The sequence below is a fragment of the Salminus brasiliensis genome, chromosome 23, assembly GCF_030463535.1.
Source record: "Salminus brasiliensis chromosome 23, fSalBra1.hap2, whole genome shotgun sequence".
Taxonomy (NCBI): Eukaryota; Metazoa; Chordata; class Actinopteri; order Characiformes; family Bryconidae; genus Salminus; species Salminus brasiliensis.
In genome coordinates this window covers 12,305,115-12,318,758 of record NC_132900.1, presented here as the reverse complement: position 1 = coordinate 12,318,758, position 13,644 = coordinate 12,305,115, and the positions used below count along the sequence as shown (strand labels likewise).

General features: G+C 43.1%; 1 protein-coding gene across 2 annotated transcripts; it reads left to right on the top strand.

The window, feature by feature from the left end:
• Window positions 1-276: 276 nt before the first annotated feature.
• On the top strand, window positions 277-13,271 carry LOC140545733 (cyclin-Y-like). 2 transcript variants are annotated; one of them, XM_072668691.1, is made up of 10 exons: window positions 277-624; window positions 5,930-6,004; window positions 6,305-6,339; window positions 6,789-6,886; window positions 7,538-7,573; window positions 10,148-10,205; window positions 10,746-10,865; window positions 11,293-11,459; window positions 11,681-11,843; window positions 11,927-13,271. In XM_072668691.1, exons 1-10 carry the CDS (start codon window positions 471-473, stop codon window positions 12,038-12,040), a joined length of 1,020 nt encoding a protein of 339 aa, XP_072524792.1. In that variant the 5' UTR covers window positions 277-470; the 3' UTR covers window positions 12,041-13,271. The 2 variants fall into 2 exon arrangements, with proteins under 2 accessions (XP_072524792.1, XP_072524793.1); XM_072668692.1 differs by lacking the exon at window positions 10,746-10,865.
• The last annotated feature ends 373 nt before the right edge of the window (window positions 13,272-13,644 follow it).

Here is a 13,644-nt window from a genome sequence, read left to right as displayed (position 1 = left end):
GAGAGATAGAGAGAGGAGAGAGAGAGATAGAGAATGAGAGAGAGAAAAAAAGAGAGAGACAGAGAGAGAGAGAGAAAGAAAGAGAGAGAGAGAAAGAGAGAGAGAGAGAGAGAGAGAGATAGAGAGAGGAGAGAGAGAGATAGAGAATGAGAGAGAGAAAAAAAGAGAGAGACAGAGAGAGAGAGAGAAAGAAAGAGAGAGAGAGAGTGAGTGTGTGTGTGTGTGTGTGTGTGTGTCTGTTGTATTTGTATGCTAATGAGTACAGGCTGGAAGTGAACGGCGTGTCCGGATTAAGGGAGCTCTGCTGGCGCACACTGAACGGAGCAGCGGGAGAGGCGCGTGTCCTGCTGCTCTTCATCATTTGGAGACTGTGCTGATCCGGACTCAGGCTTCACACTTCTGGGATTCCTCTGGACGCGGACTGTTAGTACGGTTAGCCGCTCTCTCGCCCAACACACCGGGACTCCCTAATGGGGAGCACAAGCTCCTGCTGCGCGTCCACGAGCCCCAAGCTCCGGAGCAGCGTGCGTCCCCGCCCCGAGGAGCCCGCAGAGGAGCCGGAGAGGAGCTGCGAGGAGCCGAGCTACCATCTGCAGCACATCAGCGACCGAGAAAACGGAGAAGGTAACCGAGCACGTCCACAACAGCACACGCGCCACGTACTACTACGTCACTCTCGTCATCGCTGGGTTTGCGTTAGGGGTTTCGGTCCAGAGCAGCATGAGCCTGTAAAACACTAGCGCTGTTCACCCCGAGAGCATCTAAGAGCTGGCCGGGAATTTGTCACAGTCATCATCATCTTCATCATCATCTTCATCATCCTCATCCTCATAATATTAATACTGGACGGTGCCTGCGGCTGTGGGCTCAGTCTTCGCTCTGGTCCACCTGGGTTATCTCTGGGTGCTCAGGATTCCTCCTGCTAATTTGTCCTCTAGAACAAATGTGTGTGTGTTACCGAGGTCTGGGGGGGTGGATAATATGGGCCGGCAATGGGCCGATGACCTGTCCAGGGGTACTCCTTCTTTGCCCCCAATGATTCTGGGTGTATACAATATGGGAACGCGGCAATGGACTGATGACCTGTCCAGGGGTACACCTGCTTTGCGCCCCCGGAATAATGGGTATACATAATATGGGAACCCTGCAATGGACTGATGACCTGTCCAGGGGTACACCTGCTTTGCGCCCCCGGAATAATGGGTATACATAATATGGGAACCCTGCAATGGACTGATGACCTGTCCAGGGGTACACCTGCTTTGCGCCCCTGAATAATGGGTATACATAATATGGGAACCCTGCAATGGACTGATGACCTGTCCAGGGGGTATCCCTGCTTTGTGCCCCACAAATGATTTTGGGTATATATAATATGGAAATCCTGCAAATGAATCCGGGCAAATACAATATGGGAATGCGGCAATGGACTGGAGACCTGTCCAGGGGGCATTCCCAGCTTGTGCCTAATGATTCTGGGTGTATACAGTATTGGAACGCGGGAATTGACTGATGACCTGTCCAGGGGGTTCTCCTTCTTTGGGCCCAATGATTCTGGGTGTATACAATATGGGAACCCTGCAATGGACTGATGACCTGTCCAGGGGGTATCCCTGCCTTGCCCCCAAATAATCCAGGTCTATACAATATGGGAATGTGGCAGTGGACTGGTGACCTGTCCAGGGGGTATCCCTGCCTTGCCCCCAATGAATCCTGCTCAATACAATATGGGAATGTGGCAGTGGACTGCTGACCTGTCCAGGGGGTATCCCTGCCTTGCCCCCAATGAATCTAGGTAAATACAATATGGGAATGTGGCAGTGGACTGGGGCATTCCCAGCTTGCGCCTAATGATTCCGGATATAAACACAACATGGGAACCCTGCACTGGATTGATGACCTGTCCAGGGGGTATCCTTGCCTTAAACTAAATGATTCTGTGTAGGTTCTGGACCCACTGCGAATAAGTGAAAGACCACTCTCCTAAAACGGCATGAATCAATGTCCTATAAACATGAACACACTTATTCATTGTTGTTAAATGAATCTCCTAAAACTGGTGGGACATTACTACGTTTGAAAGTGGTGCGACTCTGCCAGCAGCCATAAAAAGACAAATGGCCTCTGGCAGCCTCATTTAATCCAGTTCTGGGCAATGTGAGTATGTGGGCAATGGGTGTTTTTTTTCATGGGGAACAATTGGAATACTAATATTATGGCCTTTTTTGACTTAATGCCTTAATTACATGAATTGGCCGTTTGGTTTTCCTTGTTTATCAGTTTGGATATTTTAAACAATATCAAATATTTTTAGACTCAAACATTACAGGCTGATTTACCTACTATTTAATGCCTGTATAGGAAAGCAGTCGCCCCAGACTGCTCTGCCTCCTGTCTAACACATGGCTAGCCGTTCAAATTCATAAGTATACGGACGTAAACACCAATATCGGCTCTCATCCTGGCCATGAAGAAGATTCCTTTGTCTGGAATTTGGTCTTTGGTTTGCTGCTTCCACATTTAGGGTTTAGTTCTCTGTGATTCTGATTCTTGGGTGTCTGTTTCAGTGATTTGCCCCAGACTGGGGCGGTCCACTGGGAATTCACAAGCTGCGTGCACTCATTTAAAAAGCTCTCTTAAAGAGGCACATTTGCATAATAATAGACCTAACACACACACACACACGCACCAAATACAACAAAACACACAGGATGAAGCTGTCGTCTCAGCCCACTGATCTAGTAGTTACCCCTTCTGCACTAGACTAGACTCGCTACTTCTGAATGAGATTATTAGAGCTAGAGGCCTTTAGATCAGGCCATAAATGTCAGAACCTGCTGACTAAAGGAGGAAAAACCCCACCTCTGCAATGTCGCAGATTTCTGCTAGCGCCCCGTTGGAATTCTAAGCTTTCATCGCTAACAGCTGACAGAAACTTGTATTTCAGGCCTTCCGTGATGTTGGTACTGATGTAACTGGTCCCACTCACTGGAAATCCACACATTACTGATTGATTCTACTGTCGCTTCATAATTTAGTTGGTAGTTAAACTGATATGAGGCATTCTGTTCAGCTCCAGAAGGCCTAACCAATGAGAGAGCTTGCTTAGCTATAATCTGCCTGGATACCACAGAGAAAAAAACTCTGATTGGACAGTTATTGTTGGACATTTTAAGCCTTTAACCCTTTTGTTTGCCAACCCGTGCTTACAGAATGAGAATATTGCATTGAGGGTTTTTCCACTGAATATGTCCAAATGTTTGTGGACACCATTTCTAAGGAATGTAGAAAGTTGCACTAATTGCTGACATAGATGTGCAAATCGCTCCTGTGTGTTCTCTCTCTCTCTCTCTCTCTCTCTCTCTCTCTCTCTCTCTCTGTCTCTCTCTCTCTGTCTCTCTCTCTATCTCTCTCTCTCTCTCCCTTTCTTTCTCTCCCTCTTGCTTCCTCACAGAGGAGTTTAACCCCCCTAAAGTGCTCAATGGGTATACATGCCTTAACATATTATAGATGCCCACTACAACGCCTGAACAGAGAGAGGGAGGGGTCTGGAGCAACTTCACTGTAAAGAGTGGAAGAAAAAAGAGAATTGGGTTGGGGGGACTAGGAGGGGGCGGATGGTGGACTGAGGCAGACAAAGGGAGGAGTGAGGAGGAAGATAAGCCTGTCATTTGTAGGCTAATTGGTGTGTCTAATTTCTGCCTGCGTGGGCACTGATGACGACGATGGCGATAATGATGATGATGATGATGATGATGGTGGTGGTGGTGAAAAGAGGAGGAAGATGAGTTGTGGTTATCAGGCCAATCAGAGTCTGATCCTGCAGAGCAGCTGCCGCCTTCAGGAAATACCCTCAAGGGACTCTGGGCTAGCTCAGACATCTCGAGAGACATGTGCTGTGTGTGTGTGTGTGTCTCAGACCAGACTATGTCTTAATTCGTCTTCTCAGTTCATATCAGCTGTCTCTCAGCTGGGCACACACATGCTCACACACACACACACACACACACACAATAGTCCTCTTTCTGCACAAAAGATTAGATCAGCAGATCTCCCCTCTCTACTCACTTGTTCATAATCTCTCTTTTACTCTCTCTCTCTCTCTCTCTCTCTCTCTCTCACACACACACACACACACACACACACACACACACACACACACACACACACTCACTTTCACTTTTGCCAGTTCTCTTTCTCTGTCTCTCAAACACTCTCTCTCACCATCTCACCTCTTTTTCTTTTACTCTCTCTCCCTCTAATCCTGACTGTCTGTCTCTTGTTCTTACTTTCTCTCTTTGTCTTTCTCTCTCGCGGTCTCTCTCTCTTCCTCTCTCTCTCTGTGTCCTGCTCTCGCGCTTTCTCTTTTCTTCTCTCACTTTGTCTCTCACTCACTTTTTCTTTCGCTCGCCTCTCTCCCTCTCGCTCACTGTGTTTGTATCTCACTCTCCCTTTCTGTCTTCCTTGCTCTTGTGTGTTCTCTTTTTCTTTCTCACTTTTTTACTGTTTCTGTCTCTTGCTCTCCTTTTTTCTCTCACACAGACTCACTGTCACTCATACGTTTTCTTTCACTCTCTCGCTCTCACTTTCTCTTTCTTTCTGTCTGTCTTGTTCTCTTTCTCGTTCATTCTTTCTCACTCACTCACTGTCTCACACTTTTTCTATTGCTCTCTGTATCTCATGCACTTGCATGCTCTCCCTCACTGCCACTCGCTCTCTCTCTCTCTCTCTCTCTCTCTCTCTCTCTCTCTCTCTCTCTCACTCTCACTGTGTCTCTCACTCCCTCTTTCATTATTTAGAAGTAATGTGAGGATGAGTGAGTGATAATTGGGTTATGATATGAGCAGAGAGCTTCTGTTAAGCGCTGTAAGAGAACCTGTTCATGATCTGAGAGAGTGTGAGAGGAGCGAGAGCGAGAAAGACAGCTTTTAGCATAGTTGTAGGAATTTGAAGTACTATAAAATACTATAATTGATAGTTTGGTACATTCCTCACCTCTCTACCTTGGTGTGGAACTGGTGCTATGTTACTAATCTGGCCATACTTTCACATTTACTTACTGTGATATTACTGCATTTGTAGAAATATTACATCATGATAGATCAGCCACGGATATTTCAAATAATGGCCATAAATATGAACTATATAATATCAATTTTGTTGATTTTTTTTTTTACTTTATTTTATGACCTGGTTGTCACCCATTGTAACAGCCTGGATCTCACTGTTAAATTGAGATATGGAGGAGGAACATGCCTCAAGCCTCTCCTCTCCAATCTAACATCCTATAAATTCCAACTCTACCCTGTTCACGTGTCTATGACAAGTCTGCACAACCCTCCACCATCCCGTCACCTCCCTTTTAACCCTGTCAGCTATCATTCACATATCAGATGCATTCAGCTACTCTGTACAGATGTGAGAGATGTAGAGAGGTACTGCCAATAGAATAGGACTCTCTGGAGCAGATAAACATGAACCTTTTGGCACCATGCCTAATGCCATAATGCCAGGTGTGGGCTAGAGGTTGTATAAAACCCTCCTGCATGCAGCTGTGCAGCAGTGGAGATGTGTTCCCTGGAATGATGGTGGTGCTCTTACCTGTACTTTTGGGTTAAGTGAGTTGGGGATGAGGTGGGGTGGTGGTGATCCAACATCCTGACCACACTAATGCTCTTTTTGCCCTCCAACAAAAGGAGGATAAACTATTTTAATACCTTTGGTTCCAGCAGAGACCATGAATGAGCAGGTGTCCCAATACTTCTGTTTATATAATGTATGTTATCTAATCATGGCATGCTGCCCTCTTGTGGCAGCATGTCCACAGTAAACCCTAAAATATATGCTGTAAGTACAACAGGCCTGGTTTAGTTCGTTAGTTATGTCTTGTTGTTCTGTGTTGTCACAAATTTTACTTATTTATTTTCAGACCTCCATTTGGAGAGCAATCCCTCAGATCATCCACGAGACAGCACTTTATTCCTCAGCAAGTCACAGCCAGAGAGTAAGAATATCTGTGTGTGTGTGTGTGTGTGTGTGTGTGTGTGTGTGTGTGTGTGTGTGTTTGAAGAAGGCGTAAATTGTCATGGTCACGCAAAAACCTTGTATCTTCTTTTTTTTTTTTTTGCATGTTTCACTTTTTGATACAGTGTGAAACAGTTATTCTTTACCTTGTTTTAAAAGTACATAAGGTATCTACCTTCCCCTGTAAAACTGTTGTGTGGAGATATGAGGTTCTCGCATGACTGGGAAGGCAAGTAGTAGTTTTAATGAACTGTCTGTCTGTCTTTCTGTCATTCTGTAGTTCAGGACAAACGGAAGAGGCTGAGTGTTAATCATGTGAGTATGAAGGATTTCATGAAAGGTATTTTGGCCTGTAATAGTGTAATACATCATATTATTACAGATGCATAACAGTGTAATAACACCATATTGTTACAGATGCAGATGTATAATACTGTGATAACAGCATATTACAGATGTATAAAAGTGTATAGTAGTGTAATATAATGGCTGTATAATAGTGTAATAACAATATTACAGATGTGTGATAGTGTAATAATGTAATGTGATATTGTTATGGATGTACTGTAAAAGATGTAGTGTAAAAATGATAGATTACATTTTTAATTATTGTAAATAATAATAGTTAATGTAGTGATGTTATGGATGTATAATAATATTATTTAACCATATTTATTAATATAATTAATTATAATTATTCAACATTAAGCAAATCAGATTCAGACTTTCAGAGACTTACAGTGTCTTTCTTTCTTTCTCTTTAGAATAATGGCATCAGCAGAAAGAGATACAGTTCCTGTTCCACTATCTATTTGGATGACAACACAGTCAGCCAACCCAACCTCAAATTCACCATCAAGTGGTAAGCAAATGCCAAGTACACAAATTCTTGTCAACAACACAAACTACCATGAGCGATAATGCTACAACTGCAGACAGCTGCAGTGAAAAACAGCGATTATCTGCATCTACAGTAGCATCTATTAGACAGCAAGTGAACAGTCAGTTACTGAAGCTGTGTGTTAAAAGCAGATCTGAGCCACTTAGACAAGAAACCAAATGTTATGGCTAGACTGCTGGTGTCAGAGCTTCAGGCAAGTCTTTTGGGTTTTTTCTGGAATGCAGTGGTCATGCACTTACCAAAAGTGGTTCAAGACAGGAAACACCTGTAAACCAGCGACAGAGTCATGGCCACCTTAGGTTTACTGATGCAGTCCATGGAGGCCTCACAACTTACAGGACCTAAAGGACCTGCTAATAATGTCTTGGTGCAAGACACCACAGGACACCTTCAGAAGTCTTGTGGAGTTCATGCTGCAATGGTCAGATCTGTCATGGTGGCAAAAGGGGAAACTACTCAATATTAAGCATTATGGATAACATTAATGTGTTCATGTTATGGCTAATCAGTGTATATTGACCATATTATAGAAATATTAGCAGCTCTCTTCAGGATAAGTAATGTCAGTAATCTATTGCTATTTTGAAATGTGCCCATGTTGTTTTTTTGCAGCGTCTCTTTGGCCATCTATTACCACATAAAGAACAGGTAAATATTTCAGCCTGTATTAGACCTGCTTTCTGATACTATATTATAAGGCTGACCTGAGTATAATTTACAGGCTTTAAATATGTGCTATAAAAAACACCCTTAATAATTATAATGAACGTTGCATAATGAACCATTTTAAGTATATTTGTATTAAGGGTGCGGCGATAGCACGAATGAACTGAAATCAGCTGTGAACATACTACAGTGTTTGTTTGATGCCTGAAAAATTGTTTCTTTTATGTAATTCAATTAAATTCAGATTTATTTATAATGTGTTTCTCACACTGAGTGTTGTCACAAAGCAGCTTTACAGAGACCTGGGTCCAAGCCTTTTTTGAGCAAGTCAGTGGTGACAGTGGCAAGGAAAAACTCCCTCAGATCAAGAGGAAGAAACCTTGAGAGGAACCAAGACAAAAAAAATTATTTTGATCAAATTTGAAGAATACTGTCATAGTATAAAAAACAGCATCATATGCATACTTAGTAACTACAGGGACGTCTGTATAAACTTGTGGTATATTCTAACTGGTATATAAACAACTTTCAAGTCAAGTCAAGTCAAGTGGGTTTAATTGTCATTTCAACTACATACAGAGTACACAGTGAAACGAAACAACGTTCCTCCAGGACCATGGTGCAACACAGACAGTGCATACAAAACACAAGTGCAAGACAATACAAGTGCAGACAGAGAATAATAAATAATTGGCGGTAGTGTGCAAATTATGCAGTGTGTAATAAATATTATAAATAAATATAAATATAAATAATATAAATAAAATAAATAATATGCTTCCCATTTTATCTGTGGTAAATGGTTGGAGAGAGAGAAAGAGAGAGAGAGAGACATGTAACAGAAAAAAACATCAGTTCAGAAGTTGAGTTGTGTTGAGGAGTCTGATGGCTTGGGGGAAGAAGCTGTTGCAGAGTCTGGTCGTGTTGGACCGGATGCTGCGGTACCTTCTTCCTGATGGCAGGAGGGAGAACAGTCTGTGTGAAGGGTGGGTGGAGTCATCCACAATGCTGTTTGCTTTGCGGATGCAGCGGGCAGTGTAAATGTCCATGACGGAGGGGAGAGAGACTCCGATGATCCTCTCAGCTGTCCTCACAATGCGTTGGAGGGTCTTGCGGTCAGAGACTGTGCAGGTCCCAAACCAGGCAGTGATGCAGCTGCTTAGGATGCTCTCTATGGTCCCTCTATAGAAGAGGGTGAGGATGGGTTAGGGAAACGGGCCTTTCTCAGCTTCGGAAGTAGAGATGCTGCTGGGCTTTCTAGGCTGTAGAGTTGGTGTTCAGGGACCAGTCTGTCAGCTGCTGCACCTCCTCTTTGAATGCTGACTCGTCGCCTTTGCTGATGAGACCCAGCACAGTTGTATCATCAGCGAACTTGCTGTTAGAACTGTGTTTCGCAACACAGTCATGAGTCAGCAGGGTGAACAGCAGAGGACTCAGTACACTGCCCTGGGGTGCCCCAGTGTTCATTGTGATGGTGCTGGAGATGCTGTCCCCGAACCGGACTAACTGGGGCCTCCCCGTCAGGAAGTCCAGGATCCAGTTGCAGAGGGGGGTGTTGAGGCCCAGCAAGCTTAACTTCCTGGTGAGATTCTGTGGGATGATGGTGTTGAATGCTGAACTGAAGTCTATGAACAGCATTCTGACGTAGGTGTCCTTCTTCTCCAGGTGGGTAAGGGAGAGATGAAGGGTGGTGGCGATGGCATCGTCCGTGGAGCGGTTGGGACGATATGCAAATTGCAGGGGGTCCAATGAAGAGGGCAGTTGGGTCTTGATGTTCCTCATGACTAGCCTCTGGAAGCACTACACCGCTAGTAGTAGAAACACTGATTAGCTGTGAAATACAAAAAGAAAAAATATATATAGACAGAAATGTCTGATTCTGTATATATAAAAAATAATAAGCATGGCTGTCAGAAGAATATAACTTTAAACATTTGACAATAACAGCGTCGTTTACACAGCAATGGTGCTTGTGAATATATCTACGCAGATGGGCGTGGTGGTCTTGAAATAAGGTGTATTCAGATCAGTTTCTGGCATATTGCTGTCTTGGCAACAGAAAACATAAGTAAACCACTGACTGAAAAGAACCTAGGCACACGTCAACAGTCAGACATTCATTGCTATCTTGGCAGTAAATTGTCAACACAGGCGTCCACCCAACTTGTGTACACCCCCGCTTTACACCATTGAAATAGCAGTCCGCCAAAGTCAGACTGTACCTGCCTCTTTAAGGGAAAGGCAAGAAACACACTGATTGGTTTATTGCACATTTTGCATAAATAATTAAGAGACTTGGATCATTTTTTAGATCACCTTTTGCGCATTTCGAGCTGCGCAATGTGCAATTTTCCCATCACACTGACACACTGACACGCCCTAAATCAAGCTGCACGGTACGCTGTTGATGCTAAAATAGGGCCCTAATACTGGATACAGATACTTGAGTATTCAAATATTCTGGTCAGCCTTATAAATAATGTATTTCTGTTTGTTTAGTTTTTAATTTGTTTGTATTTTCTGATCCACCAAATCTCCTCTGATTGGTTAATTCAGGGACCCAGATGGCCAGTCACTGCTGGATATCTTTGATGAGAAGCTGCACCCACTTTCGGTGACTTTCCCAAAAACTTACCCAACATGTTGTCTGTGTGTGTGTGTGTGTGTGTGTGTGTGTGTCAATAAAATGCATGATGTTCATGATGATGATTCTGCAGAAGAACAGATATATACACTATATGGACAAAAGTATTGAGATACCTTGTTTCTTCTGAAATCAAGGATATTAAAAAAGAGTCCATCCTGCTTTTGTCCACTGTCCAGGAAAGGCCTACTAGATTTTGGAGAATTGCTGTGAGGATTTGATTGCATTAAGCAATAAGAGTGTTACTTCCCCAACTCCCCAACTCATGCCAGAAGTATTGGCTGGAGCACCATCCATCATTTCAGAGAACACTGCTCCACAGCATGGTGCCAACAGCATGGCGTGGAGCCTATTCTATTTATCAATACTTCTCTACAGCTACTGTATTAACAATGGGTGCAACTTCAAGTAGCTGAATACATTCATTAGAAGGGGTGTCCACAAATATTTGGACATATAGTATGCATAGATATTGTGCAATACTTTGTGTGTGTGTTTTCCTTGGTGCAGAAGTGTGAGGTACCTGTAGATTATGATAAGCAGAACCCAGAGCAGAGGCAAATCTACAGATTCATCAGAACGCTATTTAGCTCCGCTCAGCTAACTGCAGAGTGTGCCATTGCAACACTGGTGAGTACACACACACCGCACACACACACTTTTGCATATTTAAGATGGTCGTATACTACACACTACCTTACAGCTATACACAATGTTTGTAGACACCTGCCCAACATTGCTTCTGAAATCGAGGGAGTATTGTAAGTCGAGGGAGTTTGTCCCCATTCTGCGAAGGCTTTACACTAGATGTTGGAACATTGCTATGAGAATTTGATGGGTTTCAGCCACGTAAACTTGGAAGAACAAGTATTAATGTTGGTTGATTAGTTCTGGATTACAAAGTCAACTCAAAGGTATTGGATGGAGCTCCATCACTCCAAAGAACACAGTTCCACTGCTCCACGGACCAATGCTGGTGGACTTAGATACACCGAATGGACAAAAGTATGTCTCTGTCTTGTCTGCCCACATCCCCCCCACCCCCTTTCCTCTGTAGGTGTATTTGGAGCGCTTGCTGACGTATGCAGAAATAGATATGTGTCCTGGGAACTGGAAGCGTATTGTGCTAGGGGCCATCTTACTGGCCTCTAAAGTGTGGGACGACCAGGCGGTGTGGAACGTGGACTACTGTCAGATACTCAAAGACATTACAGTAGAGGACATGTGAGTGCTTTTTAGTTATTATATTCAAGCAGAATTATGTATATATATTTTTTGAATTATAAATATTTCTTGCTCCTGGGCTCCCCCTTGTGGACAGCTATAACCTCACATTTTGTTGACAAGCTAAGTGCTACAGAAAGAGGAGACAACCGAGTTTGAGGTCCCTGGTCACCTCTATGTGCCAGACTCTCACTAATCACTGTTTCATTGTCTGTGTGCAGGAATGAGCTGGAGCGAGAGTTCCTAGAGCTGCTGCAGTTCAATATCAACATCCCATCCAGCATTTACGCAAAGTATTACTTTGACCTGCGCCTGCTAGCCGAAGCCAACAACCTCACCGACCCTACTGAAGCACTCAGCAGAGACAGAGCCCTTACTCTGGAGGTGTGTGTGTGTGTTTGCTTCTTTGATATACACAGCATTTTGAAAGGTCCGCCATCAATCTCTCTCCTCTGTCTCTTTCCCAGGCAATGTCTTGGCTGTATGAGGACTATAAGAACATTAGGAAAACACTGCACCGACGTTCAGCCAGTGTTGATAATCTAACAGTAACAACATGGGTCCCAGCCATTTTGTCCTAACACAACCACAGGCAGAACGACCGGAACACAGCCATAACATTAGCCCCACCTGCCTAATGTTGAGTAGGTCCCTCTTGTGCGACCACAACAGATCTGAGACCTCTGAAGGTGTCCTGTGGTGTCTGGCACCAAGACAGTAGCAGCAGATCCTTTAAGTCCTGTAAGGTGGGGCCTCCATGAGCATTAATGAGCCTAAGGTGCACATGGACCACTTTTGGTGAGTACTGACCACTGCATACAAGAAAAAACCCTGATGACTACTGAACCCCTGAGGACCTTCCTGATGTTTTGGAGATGCTCTGACCCAGTCGTCTAGCCATCACAATATGGCCCTTTGTCATGTGTCTCAGATTCTTATCTATCCCATTTGTCCTGCTTTTAAAACGTCACCTTCAAGAACTGACTGTTCACTTGCTGCCTAATAAACTCCCACACCTTGACAGATACCACTGTAGATGAAGATAGGCCGTGTTTTTCACTTCACCTGTCAGCCGTACTGGCTAATCGGTGTATAAAAGAATAGCCAATGTTTAATTTTATTTTTTAATTTCTTTATTTTTACACTGAAGCTTGGAGGCTAATGTAACTAACAAGTACTGGACACCATCAAGCTAACCTGAGCCCTGAAGACTGGCAGTGACAGTTTTCTTCAGCAAACACCAGCAAACCTAAGTGTTGGGCTGGAGTGCTGTACCTGTCTATTATTTTTCTGAACATTTCCTAACAAACTGCCAATGTCAAAATGTTCATGATTGGTGGGGTTTTTGTGCAGAATATCTGCTTATTTAGGAAGCACTTATTAAAAAAAGTGGAAAATTTCCATTATCACCCAATATTGGTTGGTGTAATGGGTAACTCCATTGACCCCCATTGAAAAAAAGTCTGAACACCATGCTGTCCTTGGGCAAGACTGCCAACTACAAAGCCACATTTGCATACCTCTATATCATAACTATACTGTAAAACACTCTGGATGAGTGACTGCAAAATGCCATGACTGTAAATGATGATTTATGGCCCTTGAAATTATGGAACAGTCATCATATAATGGAATTAGTATTGAGGTTTGGGTGCTTGGTTTCAGAGTCTGTCCTTGGCTGTCACTGACAATCTTTCAGTCTTATCAGGGTAATAGATCTCCCTGGGTATTTACTCCAGGTCGTCTTGCCAAAGACATTGGATACAAATGGTCTACTTTTAAAGCCTGGGATGAATCTTTATCTTTTAAGAATTCAGGGATATGTATTTTTATTTTATTTCTGATATTTTTTATTTATTATATTTATTTATTATACACTGAAGCTGTTTTTGCTGAGATGTGTACCATAATAAATACTTTTGAAAAAAAAGGTTTTCCTAAAAGTTGTCCTAAAATGATTAGAATGTTATAATTATTGATATAGATGTCTTTACTTTCTTTGTAAAAATAATACATGTGGGATTACAGTGTCGTATCGCAGGTATAGTTATGCTAGGACGTTAGTAACTAGACAAAAATGATTTAAATGAAAAGCGTTATGCTTGCCAAAACCCAATCACTGCATCCCAATATAAGAACCTTATATTATATAACATTGCTGTTAAGCATGGGAATGGCAGCATCA

Coding starts and splice junctions, on each gene's coding strand:
- LOC140545733 (XM_072668691.1), top strand. CDS start 471: ATGGGGAGCACAAGCTCCTGCTGCGCGTCCACGAGCCCCAAGCTCCGG. Junction 10,866..11,292: donor AGTGTGCCATTGCAACACTG/GTGAGTACACAC, acceptor TTTCCTCTGTAG/GTGTATTTGGAGCGCTTGCT. Junction 11,844..11,926: donor ACAGAGCCCTTACTCTGGAG/GTGTGTGTGTGT, acceptor TCTCTTTCCCAG/GCAATGTCTTGGCTGTATGA.